Source organism: Vigna umbellata, chromosome 11 (assembly GCF_029865625.1).
Source record: "Vigna umbellata cultivar VRB3 chromosome 11, Vumbellata_1.0, whole genome shotgun sequence".
Classification (NCBI taxonomy): domain Eukaryota; kingdom Viridiplantae; phylum Streptophyta; class Magnoliopsida; order Fabales; family Fabaceae; genus Vigna; species Vigna umbellata.
In genome coordinates, this window is record NC_142175.1 from 27279926 (window position 1) to 27298135 (window position 18210).

General features: G+C 29.0%; 2 protein-coding genes across 4 annotated transcripts; both read right to left on the reverse strand.

Moving 5' to 3' along the window:
- Positions 1 to 5032: 5032 nt before the first annotated feature.
- HTR12 (Histone superfamily protein) lies at positions 5033 to 9188 on the reverse strand. Of its 3 annotated transcripts, none has more exons than XM_088102418.1 (7): positions 9051 to 9188; positions 8911 to 8963; positions 8785 to 8830; positions 8538 to 8668; positions 7734 to 7808; positions 6115 to 6190; positions 5033 to 5274 (listed from the first exon to the last, which is right to left on the reverse strand). In XM_088102418.1, exons 1-7 carry the CDS (start codon positions 9088 to 9090, stop codon positions 5219 to 5221), a joined length of 477 nt encoding a protein of 158 aa, XP_087958544.1. In that variant the 5' UTR covers positions 9091 to 9188; the 3' UTR covers positions 5033 to 5218. The 3 variants fall into 3 exon arrangements, with proteins under 3 accessions (XP_087958544.1, XP_087958543.1, XP_087958542.1); XM_088102417.1 differs by having other exon boundaries at positions 8538 to 8671; XM_088102416.1 differs by having other exon boundaries at positions 8538 to 8674.
- A 2332-nt stretch (positions 9189 to 11520) lies between these two features.
- Positions 11521 to 16289, reverse strand: TROL (thylakoid rhodanese-like protein). The gene is made up of 8 exons (XM_047303046.2): positions 15507 to 16289; positions 14894 to 14996; positions 14704 to 14784; positions 14223 to 14300; positions 14043 to 14117; positions 12755 to 12835; positions 12335 to 12556; positions 11521 to 11904 (listed from the first exon to the last, which is right to left on the reverse strand). Exons 1-8 carry the CDS (start codon positions 16139 to 16141, stop codon positions 11857 to 11859), a joined length of 1323 nt encoding a protein of 440 aa, XP_047159002.1. The 5' UTR covers positions 16142 to 16289; the 3' UTR covers positions 11521 to 11856.
- Positions 16290 to 18210: the final 1921 nt, after the last annotated feature.

The window sequence follows — 18210 nt, forward strand, 5'->3', positions numbered from 1 at the left end:
TTTAAATTTTATTATAATATTTTATAAAAATATATTTTTTTAAATATTTATGGGATATCCACGGGTATCCACGGATATCCGCGGGTTTTAAAATATCCGCGGATATTTTTTAAGCGGATATCCGTGCGGGTAGCGGGTCGGGTAGCGGGTGGATTTTTTTTTGTCGGGTCGGGTTGCGGGTAGGCACTATCCGTGCCCGACCCGATCCGTTGCCATCCCTAATTACGATGTGGTGAGGATATGATATTGACAGCACAATGAACAGAAAAAGGAAATGGTTGGGTTGAAATCGATGATCCACGTACTTACATGTAAATTTCGCCACTAATGAAAGGAAAGATATTATAAGAGCTTTTGGTGGTTTGATTATGATGTAGCTTTGACTATCATGACGTTCAACAAACAGAGATCCAAAGCCGATTTGAAAGAAAATGTGGAATTCAAATAAGACCAAAGAACATTGTTTTATTATATTTACATGTTTCCACCGTAGTTGTCAACAAAAACAACAACAATAATAATACAGTGGAAGGTTGGGTTGCAAAATTTCCACAATGAAATTACTAGGTTATGTTGTGGAAAGTGAGAGCAGGGAACATCATTAATGTATGTTTTATATGTTATCATGTTTTTGTCTTCTTTACTGAAACCTAAAAACGCGTTACCTTTTGTCTTCCACCTCATGGTAACTTTTTTCTTAACCCTCACTTTTCTTTCTGTAGTGTAGAAATCTCTTTTCAATCATTTATGTGCATTCATTCTCGTTATAAATGATATTGATTGTTTGGTTAAATATATATATTTATCTTTTAAATTTTCGTAAAATTAAAACTTAGGAATATATGAGGATAAAACTAATTATATTTTAATATATTTATAAATTTTTTTTTATCATATTTACTAGATATTGTTTACAAGTTAAAGTGTAAGATATTCTTACTTCCATTTTGATGAAAATTCCAGTTTACAAAATGAACAATATATTAAATATATGATGAAAAAGACATGTTTTATATGATTAAAAAAAACATGCTTAGTCCACATTTCATAATTTTTTACTCCTATCCTATCATTCATTTTTTATTCAATAATTTAATTTATATTATAATTAAATAACTTAATTCAATGAATTATTATTATTTATCTTTGTTATAAGAAGGGTGTAAAAGAAATACAATGGCTCCAATAAATACTCTGTACCAAATCTCAGTGAACTAAAAATAGAATGATAAAAAGAAATAGTAATATTTGTATTTATCATTACAACCTTTATGGACTTGGTATACAAACTTATCCTATTTTTTTGTTTTTTTTTTTTTATATTTCATGTTTATTTTAACTCTTCAATTGATTTTTCTTGCCATACATTTCGCTTTATGTTGATGTTATTTATTAATTTTTTATTTGCTATCACTTTACACTCAGATTTTCTTTTATCACTTTTATGATTATCATTTAAGATAATATAATTGTTTTTTTTCTTTTTTATGCTTGATTATCCTTATTTTATACATTTTTTTTGTTTTGTTCTATTTTAAAGATCAAAATTATTTTACAAAAATAGCAATGAAATTGTTTTCATAGAATCAGTGTTACGAATTTGGTTTGCTTCTACTATTCAATTACTTTAATACATTTAAATTGAAATTCTTTGGTAGACTAAAAGCAACCCATATATTTTTTTTAGCTGAAATATTTTATGTTTAATTAAAATAATTAAATTAAAGATAATTTCGAAATAATCTCATTAAATAATATAAAATTGGTTGAAATTTATTTTTATTTGTGATGAAGAATTAAGATATTTTCTTTTATATTCAAGATCAGAATTTCATGAATGATAAACCATGCTTTGTATACATAGAAAAAGACAATGGACACGCCTATGAAGTGTGAACACAGGCCATAGTCAAACCAGTCGAAACTTTCAAAAGATTAATGAAGAAAGAAGTGATGAAAGATTAAAATTAATTATTAGTCACTTCCTTGCATTTCTATAATTTTTTTTAATTTTAAATTTCTCTACCGGCTAAGAAATGATGGAAATTTTTCTCACATATTATTCACAAATATTTATCTATAAATGAATATGCATGTGAAAAAAAAAAACATATCTATTATATAGACCACCATTCTTTTATCAAGAATTTGTCAAAGTGTTTTTGTTAGATAACGTGCATTTTTTTAAAATAAAAAAATAAACAAACAAAAGAAACTAAATGCGTTTATTTTTTGTAAATAAAATAAATTATAAAATGACATATTTTGAGCCAGAGAGAAATACTAAAAATATGTCACATTTTAATTTGAAAGCATCAAATTCATATTAATGCTATTATGTTACTAATGCCTCCATATTTTATAATATAACACGAGCTTAATATTTTTTTTTCTCACCTAAAGTCTAATTTATGCTTTTATTTTTGAGAAAAAGATAACTATTGCAATAAAAGATACATTAGGTCATTTCTGCTCGGAGCTAATAAGATTTTAATTTATTTTTTGTGAGTATTACCATATATTATAACGTTTTAAATTTTTATTTTTCAAATTTTGTTTTTACATAATATATTTATGTTTTTATCGAAAATTATTGAAAAGTTTTTGAAATGGTGTGAAATTATTGGATTACGATATATTGATACTTCAACTTGGGTCATATATCTGTATCCAACACAAATCCCTATATGATATTTTAGTATATTTTAATTATATTTATAATGAATTATTTAATATATAAAATAGTAGTACTCAATGTTTAATACATGTGATTTTAATTTGGATTCACACGATAACAATCTCATATATATATATATATATATATATATATATATATATATATATATATATATATATATATATATATATATATTACGTTTGTAAGAAGTGGAGGCAGACAAGAGTGGTACGGAGTTTGGAACGAGACCAAACGACAAGTATACATGAGGACAAAGTGTGAAGGCATTTAGTAACTTAGGCCCAAATAATCGAAACATTTTGATTTGTTAAAGATTTTTCGATGTCAAAGTCACTACAGAAACTGTTCGCGTGACCTGTATTTATAGTTTTTGTTATGGGCTTGGGATTAGTGAAAAGTTAATCACAGGCCAATAGCTCTAATCTTTATTTACCTTAATCTTCGTCTTAACGTCGTGATTTATCAATCAGCCGGTCTTGATCCCCGCCCGTATGGTAAACCAGCATCACTCACCAGGGGAGGAACAGACGATAGAGTTACACAACGTGTGAGGTGAATATCTACGCAAACAGTCGTCCGCCCATACTGTCGGGAGTAAGAAATGGAAGAAACACTGATAGTTATCTAAGTCTCGGGATTGCTTTCGGACCCGCCAGTCCATATGGTACAAAATACAAGCTTATAAAAAGGAATTAGTGTATTGATTTGAAAATGGAGCAGAAGTTGAATTGATAAGAAGGAGCATGTTAACCACATTTTAGGTCAATCGATCATATTTCAAGTATGGAATCTATGAAAGATAAGGAAACACCTTTGTTACGGAATGAGTTAAAGTCAATGATGTAATAAATATGTCCATGTATAATACAATAAAACTTTTCATGCTACTTTTCTTAGAAGAAAGATGCATGCACTTTAGCTTCATTTCAGCATGAAACATTATAAGCTCCAAGGTTTTCTAAACATTCCAGAACATCTTTTTATTCAGTCGATGCAATATAAAATATTTATATCATTTTAAAATTATGAGATTTTTCATTATAACTACGTTAGAATTATAACTCATGATTTTTTTCTTTTTGCTATTTTTTTATAAATTAAATATATTTTTAATATTTAAATTTTGCCATAAATTTATAATTTTTTTTTGTTTTAAATTTTAATATAATTTGGTCTCAAACTTTAAATATGGTTCTATTAATTTATTTATTTTTATATATATTAAACGGTATTTTAGATTTATGATTGAATTATTTATATTGTTTGAATATTTTATCTTAAATATAAACTAAATATAAACTTAAAATATGATTTAAAACAAAATTAATTTTGTTAAATTAAAAAGACTATCAATTTATTTTTAAAATTTAAAAATAAAAATATATTGAAATTTACAACATAAATTTCAATTTTGAATCAAAGTTTACAAATTACAAACATATTATATATATATATACATACATATATATATAATATATATATATATATATATATATATATATATATATATATATATATATATATATATATATATATATATATATATATATATATATATATATTATAACCTCCGAAATCAAGAAGTTGCATAGGCGCATTTACTAAATATTAGCATCAATTATCGAATTCAAAAGATTAATAGAAAATTTTGAAGATTGTTGCTACGAATTGCTATTTTATTGAGTTAAAGAAAAAAAGTTTAAGTATTTCAAGCATAATAGACTTGTTATAATTTGGTAATACTGAAATGTAAGATGGCGTTTATATCTACAACTAAATTTCTATCGTTAACTCAATTAATATCTTGTCTATATCGTGTACTCTTATTTCTTTAGGTATTTGATACGGAACCATTAGCTTGGACATCTAATTAGTTAGACATTACATCAAACCGTTAATGTTTGAAGACTGGGACTTGAACATTTTTTATCGAGAAAATATTTTACTTTACAAGTATTATTTTGTTACGAAAAATCATTTTATGATGTAATTAAAATAATTAATGAATAATATTTTATATTGACATCAAATCATACATTATCTTTGTTGTCAACACTTGGATATTTGTATTGCATGTCAAACTAAACTTTTTTATTAAAAAAGATTAAAACTAAACATAAAAGTTGAATGATTATGAATAATATCGTATACTGGTTTTAAATTCACAGTGCATTTTTGTTTTTAACCTGGAATGTAATTTAGCAGAATAACTCATGGATTGTGAGTCATTTAAAACCTAAAATTAGGTCCAAATTAAAAAAAAATAATGAAATTATAACCTTATAAATGGAAATACCTTGAAACATTTAATTGCTACAATTTTACACCACTACGTGACTCATCAATTTAAAGTCATGGTAGAAACCATTCTATAAGGGTTGTTTCTTAATCTGAATTCTATCATTGTTGTTTAAACTACAAAATGAGTTACATTATATTTCCTAATAATATATAATACCAAATAATCAGTCTAATTTGGCAGCAGGATTTACAGACAAAAGCACTAATGTCATTGTACATTCACCAAGGCCTTCCTATTACTCCAAGCCTCCTAGCCAACTGAATATCCTTTGTCACTGAGATAGCAAAAAGAAAAAGAACTCAAAAATACTCTCACATGGGAGGAAAACATAAACCAATAAATAAACAGCAAGAAGGATCATTGCATAGTGATCAATCTTTGATAACAAGATGCGACCAACTCTATGTGGGATGAATGCTATTTTAAATATTGATGTTATTGTTATTATTATTATTACAAGCTTAAATTATACAACATGTTTCTACACGAACAAAAAATAATTAAAGAAATTCATCATAAATAATTAGTCACTTTACTCACATAGTCACCGTTAATCTATAAGCTATAAAAACGCAGTAATGAAATAAAAATATTAAAAGTAAAGGAAAAATTATTAAAAAAATAAAAAAGGGAAAATGGGAATCGGAAACTCTAAAGGAAGTAGGTCAACCAAGGTAAAAAAGGAATAGCCGCATGAGAGATGAGGAACAGAGGCAACATTTTGTGATATGGGAAGGAGGGTTCTGCAAACGCATACATGACCAGAGGTAATATATGTTTATCACTTTCTGAACTCAGCATATGTAGCATTCTTTATAAATATACACACCAATTAAAACAATGCATATTTTCTTTTAATAAAAAAATGTAAAATTTTCCCAGCCAGTACAGCACCATGATTTTTTTCCTCTAGCATTTACTCCATCATACAGACTATAGAATATCCTTTTAAGTGTAACTAATAAAGTAATAAAACAATTAATTTATATGTAACAGAAAAAACATACATTTATCACCAATAAAAGCAAGTATAGAATCTATGAAAGCCAAATTCATGGATGATTAGATCCACGGAAAATCTGGTTAAGAATTTAAAAAAATTATATCAACTTACTAAGTGTAACACGTCTAGCGTGAATTGCACAGAGCATTCCATCTTCAAACAAGTGAACCAGACATTCCTCAGCTGCCTGCAGTATGGTTATATAAATTCCAAATAATGAAATGGTCATGTTTTATGAAAAATTTGGTTAAAAATGACAACAACAGGTGAAAATGAATAAATGATTCTAAATCAATGACAAGCATTTTAAAACAAATCACGACCATAGCAGCGCTATTGACAAGGACTTGATACAAGGCATCCAAAAACATATCGGAGAGATGTAAACGTAGCAAACAATTGGTGAGACACGTTAAAAGGTGTGGATGGGTGATCAAGAGTGAGTTTTGATGTCAGGGAACTTTGAGAGGGGAGAAATACAAGTATTCGCTGCATAGGAAACGAGAAGGAAGCTCTTATGCTTAAACTCTTCTTTTTGTTTCCCTCAAACTTGGGAGTAGATGAAATAGATTTGGTTTGAAAATAAAATTGTAATTTACAACCTAGTAAGTTTATTTATTTCAAATAATATTGAAAATTTACACACGCTTCCCTTCCCCTTTCCTCCATCGTTAAGAATAACAATAATCCAAGCATAGAGTTGACAACCCCTAATCATTCCATAATCTATTTTGATTTTATAATATCCCCTTTCTTTTCCAATGTGATAGCCATGTTGAAAAAGTATTCCAGAATTGATTACATGAATGCAATAATAAGAGAACAAAAAAAATATTACTTTCTATCTAAAAAAGCATACATTGCAACTTGCGTGTGCATATGCTGTTCAACCCCAGAGATAACTAAAACCCTTCTCCATTCACCCTCCCTGAAGTTCAGATTCTTAAATGTTGGTTAAAAATAGTCTACATTCTCTTTGATCTCAATTAATAAACACCCTTGGAGACAAGTTAGTTTGAAGAGTTCTGAGACACTGCACCCTTTTGCACTCCCCCTCTCCTTGTGGAGCCTCCCTGACCTTTCCCTCCATACACCCAGTAAATAGAAAAAAAAAAAAAAAAAAAAAACTCCAGCTATGTCTGTTGAATTCGTAAGGATTTATTAAAACAAAGGGACCTTGCATAATTGATGCCTTAATTTTTATAATATAAAGAAAAGGTTAAAAAGAGATTTGTAATCAAACATTTATCACTTGAAAGTCTGATGTGATGAAATAACAACTCTTAACAAGTTACTTATTATTATTCTCATTTCATTAAGAATGCAACTAACTAGAGCATCTTGATTTATAGTTATACATTGAATTTATAAATCCTCAATTATCACAAATCAATGCTTTTCTTTTTAAGCAGATTAGGTAATATTGGACAGATTTTCAAAGTTTAAAACCATGTAAAAGACACACAAATAAAATAAATTTACAAAATAAAATAAAATTGAATGCAGTAGAATCTAATAACACATTATTTTAAGTATAAAAATTTAAACAGTTCACCCAGCAACAAATTGACACAAGGTCGGGAAGAAGTTGTGTTAAAACAAATTTACTTTTAACATAAATTTTTGTTTTTATTAAAAACAGCCTTTGTGTTCTAATAAGATGAATTGAAAATTCGAAACACTCTAGCACCCTAGTAATAACTAAAATGCACATGGAATAAGTTGCATACCTCCTGCAGTGCTATCACAGCTTCAGGCGTCCAACGAGACACCTCCGTAGAGAATTGATGTGTAATTTGTTTGACCTACAGCCAAACAAACATTGTCAAAACAGCGTGAACAAACTTCTCACAAGATTTAATTCAGCCAAATAAGGTACTTGATGCTATGACAACAAATCTTAATTAATGACATAATCATGATTCCATACAAAGCATGTTCTTCAAGCACTTCCATCAGTCAACAAGGGGCAAAAGTTAAAAAAATATTCCTACTAAAAATAACAAACGGCAAACAAACTATGATACTCATTCCTACACCCAAGTAATTTACTTACTGTTAATTAGCAACCAAACTATGATGCCCAGTTTTACACCCAAGTAATTTACATAGTGTTAATTAGAGTGGGAGAAGCTGCAAGTGAAGAATTATGAAAATCACAAATTTTAGATGCAAACCTTGCACAAATTACTAGAATGAAAATCTAATTCTAATTAAAAAACATTACCAAAAGAACTGCATCAATTTTTGTCCTTATGAAAACCAGATATTGAACATTGATTTCAGATTCAGATATTTACAGCAGTGGTGAATACAGAGAACTAACTCTGCTAACTGTCCAGCAAATATATACTAACACAATTGCTTAATTGTAACTAGTGTTTTTTGCATATACAATCCATCAAATAAGCAAAGCAGCATACCCGAAACTAACATCACATTATTACTGTTTATTAAATTTCCTAGTACAAGCAACACAAAAATGGGCTAATCTCCACCTAAGAGCAAATAGTGATGGTTGCAGAAAAACTTACACATCTGATAAAGGGGGCAGCCGGAATAAGAAGCTCGCAACTTCTCTGAAAACGACGAATCTCGCGAAGCGCCGCTGTTCCTGGCTTACTGCGCTTTTTCATCTTTCCCTGCGTCTGTGGCGCTGCTGCTGCTGCTTCTTTTTGAAATTTTCAACAAATGATGATGAAACATCAGAACACCAAAATAATCAGCACAATAATTACAACCACAGCTCAACTAAAACGAAGAATGCGGTTTTTCACGTACCCTGCGGCTCCTTTTGTTGAGTCCTACTATTACTTCTAGTCACAGGCTTCAATCACAATTACAGAAAACAAAGGTCAAATTAGGGATTTCGCAAATCGAAACGCAGAGAGAGAGGGAGAGAGTTACCGATTGCTGTGACGGTGGAGTGGACGTGGAAGCGCTTTTGGCTTTACCTTTACCTTCGAAATTGAATAGGGAAGAAAATCAGGGTTTGGTTTTGAAAAGTGAAAAAAAAAAAAAAGTGAGGCGTTGATTTTCAGACATACCAACTTTGCGCAAAGCTGGTGTGTGCTTCACTCTCGCCATGGAACACAAGGAACAAACTCTGAAGAAATCGAAACTTCACTCTTCGGATTCAGTTTCCGGTTTCATTTTCTGCATTTTCTGAAATTTCAAAATGTAGCATTTTGCCTCCATTTTATTCGTTTCCCAAACTATCCCTACTTCAATATTACCGTTATCTCACTAACATAAAGTTTAAATTATTATTTTTCTAACTTTTTAGTTTAATTTTGGCAAATTATTAATTTGGATAAGGTCAGAATTAAAAATTACAACTATAAGATTAATAAATTAACGTTTACATAAATTTAAAAGTTTTTTAACTAAAATAATTATCTCATTGTTTAATATTTAAATAACTGTTTATTTCAATTTAATATTTATTTAAATTAAAATGATTATCTATAATAATATTTGCATGTGATTTTTAAAGTAATTACATTACTTATAAATTTTGTTAATATGATTAAATCACTTTTATCATGTCTTAAATTATTATTAAGTTAATCTAAGAATAAAAAATAAAATAAAACAAAAGACAAAAATTGCGAAACAAGAATTGGAAACAGTAAAATAACAATTTAATCAAGTGATTATTTTTTAATTATGTGATAAACAAAAATTAGAAGATAGTATTAAAAAAATTATTTCTTGATGTTTAAAAAAACTGCTAATAAGTTAGAATCATCTTTACTTATTAGAAAGAAAAAAAAAAGTATGATCATATTTTTTATCCAATATTTAAATTACTTTAAATTAAAAAAAAGTACGTTAACAAATTACAATATTTAAAATCGTCAGTTTTATCCAATCATTTCAAAAATATTGTTTTAATGAAAAAATTATTATATTTTTATTTATTAAACATGTAATTTTAATTCGTGATTAATATGTCATTTAATTGTTAACCAACACTATTATTCTATAATTTGGATATGTGTTATGGATAATGTAGCAAATGATCATATGAATAGGAGAAAAACTGGAATATTATTTTTTCAAATTAGCACAAGATATTCATAGTTAAAAAATGTTAATAGATTGAGTTAGGGATAGATAATGCCATCAGTTTAAAAAATATTTATAAATATTTTAAAATATGTGAATATTCATAAATATCTAAAAAGATATATTTGATAAAATTTTAAAATAAAATATAAATAAAATTATAAGTATATATAATATAAATTAAATTAAAGTTAAATTTTATTAAATTTAACTTAATAAAATATAAATTAAATTTTAATTTTAAATTTTTGTAATTAATAATATAATATATAAATAGTATGATATCACTCTCAGTCTATTTATAAACAGATAAATATATTTACATATAATAAATGTCGGTTTTTTTGTTACAAATTTTATTTATAAATATATGTGAATAAAGATATTTTTATCATTTCTGTTTGTAACACTAAAATGCATTAGTTATGGTTTTATTATATTAAAAAAAGAATGTGAGAATATGAAAAGGATAATAATTCTGAGAAATAAATCAATAAAAGAAATGTTTTAATATATGTCCATTTTGGACATATTGATAATCTATAATACATACAAATGGAATCTATAATGTACAATTTATATTTATAATCTATAATATATTCTATAATTCTTTCGATAATATATACAAATAGAAGAGTTACAAATGACAACTTTTTATATTGTCCTGCAAAGAAAAAATCTAAAATTATAAATGCAATAAAAAAAGTTTTCGACTTCCTTCATATATAATTCAATAAGATTTTTTATAGGAGAGGAAGATGAATATGAATATAATATAGGAATACATGAAAGAAGGAAAAAAAGTGTTATATTAGTGTACAAGTTGGAATCAAATTTACAAGAAGAATAATGTGAAGAAAAAAAAAGCTGTTAATCTTTTTTTTTTATTTGGTAATTTACTACTACTTAATATAAACATCAGTTACTTTTAAAGTTTATGTTTATAAACACTATTAAATTTAGTTATTTTTGTTGAGCATTGTGCTATAATAAAATCTCTTGAATTCGAGTTTGATTTTTTTTGTCATATATTAATTTCGGACAAAATTACTTTAAAAAATTACATCTAAAGGGTTTAATATAATATATTGACAAAGAATACGAATGTTTTCTAAAACTATCAGTGCATTAAATCTATTTATATTATTTATATTTATAATGTTGTACATTTTGTTGATCTCTTTGGTTTTTACATTTATTAAATTTAGTAAATATTTAAAATCAATATAATGGTCATCAAAACAATTTTTTTATTTAGACATGATTTTGTTGATAGAATATTTTCACTTGGTTTCATATTTTTTGTACTAAAAAATCATGAAATTAAATTGTTACACTATGAAAGAATTGCATATTAAAGACTAATTTTGTTCATGATCAAATGAGTTCTAAAGTTGAAGATGGATGAAACTCTTTACAATAATGACAACAATTTCAAAGAGAGAATTGAGAACATGAAATCTTATTTGCTTGCACCAGAAGTGAAGGATTGAATGTTATATACTAAATCTTAAAACACTACAATGTTTACTTTGACAGCTATCTCTACAACACATCCATCAATTACAAAAAAAGTGTACCAAGTAGCACAAGTGGAAGGATAATCATAACAGACTGAAAAATAATTATGCAACTTATGTCATGGATCTTATCTGCAAATCAAGATGCATGACTTTCTGATAGGATTATAGAATGTAGTATTTATTGTTCACCTCTTCATACATGCTGGACAATTGATTTGCCTTCTATGGAATTCTGTTCAAGATTAAAAGAAGTGGAGTTCTAGGGCTGTGATGGGGTAGGAGATGTTGGAGGCTTGAAATCTGGATACTGCAATTCAAGAAAAACACAGAAAACTGTCAGAAGTATGCAGTATACAGAAAATTCACCATATATGTTCCAAATGAGGTTTATTTGTGACTACAAAAATGCAGTTTGACATTTGATTATCATGCAATTACTTGATTCCAACACCTACTTCTGTGAAAAAGCAATGCCTGCTCTATTCAGATGTATTAGAAACTATGAAATCATGAGTGAGGGCAGTAGAATGACACAAGCAAAATATTTTGATTTTCCAGAAGATTTCAACCAATAATAGTATGTTCAAAAGAGTGCTAGGAAAAATGTGTTATTAGCAACTTTCAAAAGAAGAGAATATACATGGAAAAAACGAAGTTGTAAGAAAATTGGCAACCACAAGCATGAGTAATCAGCACAGAAAGTGAAAAACTAGTAGAGCAGGAAAGTAAGAAATCACATATGGGTATGGTGAAAGTGGCCTTGGTGGCACAGGAAGTGATTCTTCCTTGATTTCAGCTTTGGGCACTGAGTTTACTGCAGGAGCTACTGCATCATTGGTCACTGGAGTAGCTACTGCTGTCTGTGCAGTGCTGTCAGCTGTAGCAAGCTCTGAACTTTTGTCTGCTGGAGCAGGAAGAGCCTTACTGTTAGAGGCTGGCAGAAGAGCCTTTCCAATGTCCTAGTGTCCCCAGCAATTCAATTCAAAGAGAACAAGGTCAGAGGAAGAGGGATAAAAAGGTTCACAGATCATGCATGATATACTTTCAGGAACAGATATAATATTTCTCAATTACAGCTCCAAAATTTGTACTCCAAAATGCATCACAGCATATTTACAGCTAGTTTATTATGATATAGATCAATAAAACTCAAGTACCTTTATTTCATCAACAAGTTCTTTAGGGGCAACTTTGGTGTTCAAGAACTCATCAAGTTGTTTCACGGTTTGCTTTCGGTCCTGCCATCAATATAGAGAGAAAAATAAGCTTGAGATTTTATCCATATAATTGACAAGAAACCAGAAAAGAAGGGTATGATGACCAATGAAACTTCTTTGATTGGTATGCAATGTTCAGCCTCAATTTTCAACCAAAGCCAGAATTTACAAATTCCTGAATGCAACTATACTCATAATATATTACTGTATATATCATACTCCTCTCCCCATCTTGTGACTTTCAACATTATCAGCCACCAGTTTTGAAATCCTACTATGAACTATGACTTCAGAAGATAAACAATGATTTTGAGTGAAATTTCAGCGTTGATAGTACTAGTGTGTGAAGCATCATTGCATTTGTTGAAGTCCAAAAATTGATAATACAATGTTGAGAATTAGTTATCAGTGACTTAAATAGAAAAGAAAAATACTGAAAAGCTTGTTCATAGTTTCTCACCATCATTAATTTCTTTTGCTCATCTCAACATCATTGATAGACTAGTTTTCATTAGAGAAACTAAAAAACTGCCACATTGATCTCTTAAGGAAAATGGATTCAATTATTTAGATAAGAGGGGAAGGCAGTGTAATTTAAGCATCATCAAGGAAGAAAATTGTATTTTGTTTTATATTCTAATTCTCTTTGATCATCATTATCCACTTTAGTGGAAATTCATAGTATACAGCAATGTTATGTGAACAGAAAATTACCCAAAAGAACAATGCTACATTCTACAGCTTTGCATGCTCTAGTAACAGTTCTCAAAACCAATGCAGATAAGAGGGAAAATGTTCTTCAAAATTGGATTTTGAACATAGGAGTCCTGACTCCAGAGTAACACAAATACGATAACAACGTTGGAAGAACCTAACTGTTACAAACATAATACTATTATAATTGAGATTATAACAGTGTTGGGAGAACCAAGGCCTTATAATGATGATTATTTCTTTTACTTATTTACCCTGTTTAAATTCTCACATTTTGACGATGTCATTAGAAAAAAGCCTCATTCCTTGAAGGGAAATATCTGATGTTGATATTTGATATAACGTCACAATAAGGTCATTAGAAGGAGGATTTACAAAGTTGAAGCACAGATATGCAAAAAACTAATGCTTGCCTCCAATAACCAAAGGTGAATTATTCAAATAATTGATTATGATAATTAATAAAAAACATAGAGGGAAAACAATTGCATTCTGCTTTGAAAAACATACTTACCTCAGCAAATAAAAGCTTCTTGCTTGCAAATTGAACAAGTGCAGCTGATCCTACAACTTGGAGAATTGATTCTATCTACAAACAGAAAAACATCATAAACAAGTAAGTTAGGTTAATAAAGTCAAAATTATTTCTTTTTGAGAAAAGAGAATAAATTGTCAGTGATAACTCAGGATTAACCTCAGAAAAAGCTAACAGGCTCAGTCCAGCAGCTGCTGCAGCAATCCCAAGAGTAACTGCAACACCATCAGATGAATCCTGCAGTGATCCTCCATTAATTAGAAACACAGAGAAATACTCTAACAAGATCAGGAACAAAAATTTATTTATTTTAAAATCAAGCACATATAAATAGATCAATCACCATATTCTTGAAAAACAATATCTCATTCTCATCTTTTTTTTCTAATCAGCAAGTCCAGTTAATAATTCATTTTTCATTTTCCCTGATTGGTCAGTTTCCTTTCTTGCAAACTAAAATTCTCAATTTGAAAGATCAAACTTTTACTTCTCCCAAAAACAATTTAAATACCCTATATGTATTATTAAACTAAACAGAGAAAATACATACTAGTTTACAATATGAAAAGCAATAGTAGTATTTGCTCGTGCTTCAGCATTGAGAATAACAATTACAATTAGATAAAATCAAGATACTTACTCCAATTACTTCAGCTATAGCATCCGTGAGATTATCCAAACTCAATGTCTTCTTTGGTGCTAACCAAGGAAGACCACTACTCTGCAGAATTCCATTCCGTGTCAGAACACTAAACAGTAGAAAACAACTGACATTTTAAATTCAAAAGTTATAACTATAAAACAGCAAAATGAAAAGGGAAAGGAAATACCTTCCATCCTCTCGGTCCTTCTGCACCATCCTTAATTGCATAAGCAGCTTTAAATCCATTAACAGTAACCAACTCTGCAACCAGTTCAGAGTTCCCATCAAATCTGGCTTCCATCACAAGTTCACTCAATCAGCTTCAAGAAACTTTTCTTGAAAAGTGCAATAAGAAAAAGCAAATATTCTTGGTAAAATAACACAACAACCTTTGAATGCTGGTAGGAATTTCAGTCCCCGCACCATTACTAACAAAATTGGGATGATCTAACCTTAGATTTTGTGTCTAGTTCCTCCTCACAAAACTCATTTTTCAAAGTGCAATAAGGAATATCCCATAGTCATGATAAAACAACACAGCTACCGTTCAATGTTAATCAGATTTCTTCACAAAATGAGATAACCTAATCATACATTTTAGACCCAACTTATCCTCACAAGATTGACTTGCAAAATAATTGGTGACTTATAAGCTCTACCTTATAGGTTCTTATCATGTACTATCTATAGTCAAAGTGGGACTTGGGTTTTTCTCATCAATTAATAGGTCATATAATGAAATTGACTATAACAACAAATACAAAAAAATTGGAGATGAAATTGTTCTGTGTTACTCTTACTTGTCCAGAATAAACAATGTGGTATTCTGTGGTTCCTTAAACTTCAATGCAAGCTTCTTAAGGAACCCTGGCTTATCATCACCCTTATAAGCAATCGACACTGCCTTCTTCCTCAGACCCCCAACATCTGGGAACCCCACTTGCCTAATCTCCACTAGAGCTCTGATATCAAGCAACTGAGCATTCTCATCAGCCCCAAGTTTTGCATATGCATTCTTAGCAGACTCAACACCCCACGCCTTAGGCTTCTTAAAAACCTGAGACAAAACCAATGGCAGTGCCAGAATGGCCACTCCCCCAGCAACAATTACAGGGTTCTCAGTTGCAAAGCCAGTAGCACTCTCCACAAAACCGTTCACATCGAAGTCTCCAGTACCGGGGAGACTCAAAGTTTGCCCCAGTGCCTCCTCGTACGTCAAAGCTGAGGCAACATCACCACTCATAATTGAAGCTGCAAGAAACAATCCTCCATGAAGACTTTTTGATAAGCAACTTTGCAGCAACGTTGGTTTCTTGTCGGTAAAGGTGGAAAAGCTTGAACCTTTGCATGAAGAAACTGGAGGTTGTTTTCTAGTTGTCTTTGTATCAGAAAGCACAGACAGAGGGGTCAAAGCTGCAGCATTGAGAGCCTCCATGGTATCAGAAACTCTGTAGTGAAACACTCAGAGGAAGAGAGTATAAAGTAGTGCTACCATGAGAGGTGGAAGCTCAAAGGGTTGGTTGATGGTGGTTGTTTTGTTTCCTTGTGAAGGTGTTGAGTGTTGATCTATCTGGTTTGAGTGGAAACTCTGTGGTGTTGTTGGTAGGTGCAATTTGGTGGAGGTGCTGACGTGGTGAGGATATTGGAACACTACCAGTGACAGCATGACACGTGGAGAATGAAGATGAGAATCGGCTGATGAGATTGAGTTAAGGTTTCATGGTCTTAAATTGTGTGGCTCACAAACTTCCATAGATTTTACACAAACTACAACAACAATGGGAGTACAACAATTCTATATAGAGAGTGTAGTACAATTTTCAAACTTCTAGTAGTTTCATCTGAGATAATTTTTAGATCTTTTTAATTTGTTTTTATTTTAATTATATAGTTGATATTTGTTTATTCTAGACTTTTATTTTTGTAAAAAAAAAATCTTAGTTTTAACTGATATATACTCTTTTTACTGACAGAGAAAGGACGATTTGGTCTCATTATTATTGATGAAGTTGTTCTTTTCAACATTTTCAATAACTATTTGTAAAGAATGTAATTATAAATATATGTAAATCAATTCAATGGTCATATATACTAAATTTTAGTTTAAAAACAAATTTAATAATGTTAGATAAATATGTAATCATATAATTATATATTCACTCATACTTTTAAGATATTGTATGTGCAACTGAGTTTATTTAATAAGTATTGAATAATTTTTTTAAAACAATTTACAAAATAATATTGACTCTTTTACAAGAACTTTTAGTGCAAGGTTGGATTTATAAAAGTTATATAGAATTTCCAAAACTTTTTTTTTTTAACAATTTGATTGGGTTTAAAATATAAATATATGCATGATAAGATTATCTGATTATTAATGTCTGATTGATCTAAAACTTGATGTGCATCATGGATAAATTATTACGAAAAATATTTAAAAGTTTGATTATTAAAATTAATACACCGATACACATACACATAATATAGAGAATTATTTAAGGGTAATTTCTGGGAATAATTTGATCTCCATAATGTATGTTGGTGCATTAAGTTTCAATAGATTATTATATCCCTCTAGATATTTTTCTAAGATTCTCTCCAGTTTTTCAATAGAATTAGATCTTAACTGTTGAACAATTTTAATATTTTATATGAAAAACTTGAATGAATGGTTATCTGTAGTGGAAAAAGATATTTGCTCATTCATTTTGTTAGTACAACAATAAAAGTAAGAACAAGTACTACTTTTTAGTGAAAATACAAAATATTTTTCACTATTTATATAGAAAAAAATAGTACGACCCAAGTTTTGTAAATACATAATGTCATGGCAAAAGTTACCAAAATATGTATACCTTTATAAATTATAATTCTTTTTATATATTTTCATATTTTAAAAATTAAAGAAAACAAATTAATACTAATTTATTGTTTTTTTTATATGGACTTTTTGTTTTGCATTATCTCTAACTTTAAATAAGATATTGATTATTCTTTAAAATCTTATATTGAGGGACGTTACAAAAAAACTCAGGGAAGTAATTGACCCCTCAAACGTCAAAGTAGAAATCCACAAATAATCCAAATAGCAAGCTTCCAACATTATGTAAAGTTAAATAAATTAAACTCATCCTATCTTGTCTATATGAACCTAAGATATTTATGTTGATGTGGTTTGTGTTACACGCAGCAAAATTACATCTGAAAACACACATAAAAATTACTCACATTTATAAAATTTTCACTAGTAGCTTACACTTGGTTTTACATCCTTCAGAAGGTCTACACTATGTTTTATTCATTTGATATTCATCATTCAAAACACTAGTCACTTTTATGATTGTGCACAATTATGAATCACAAACATAAGCATATCCAACTAAGTGTACTCAAAGCTGATCTTCCAAGTTCACAACAAGCTTTTTTAGTGGCTTTTTACTACAGGTTCAAGGCAGAGAAAAGTGTTGGATTTCTGTTCTTGGTTTCATTCAGATATTAGCT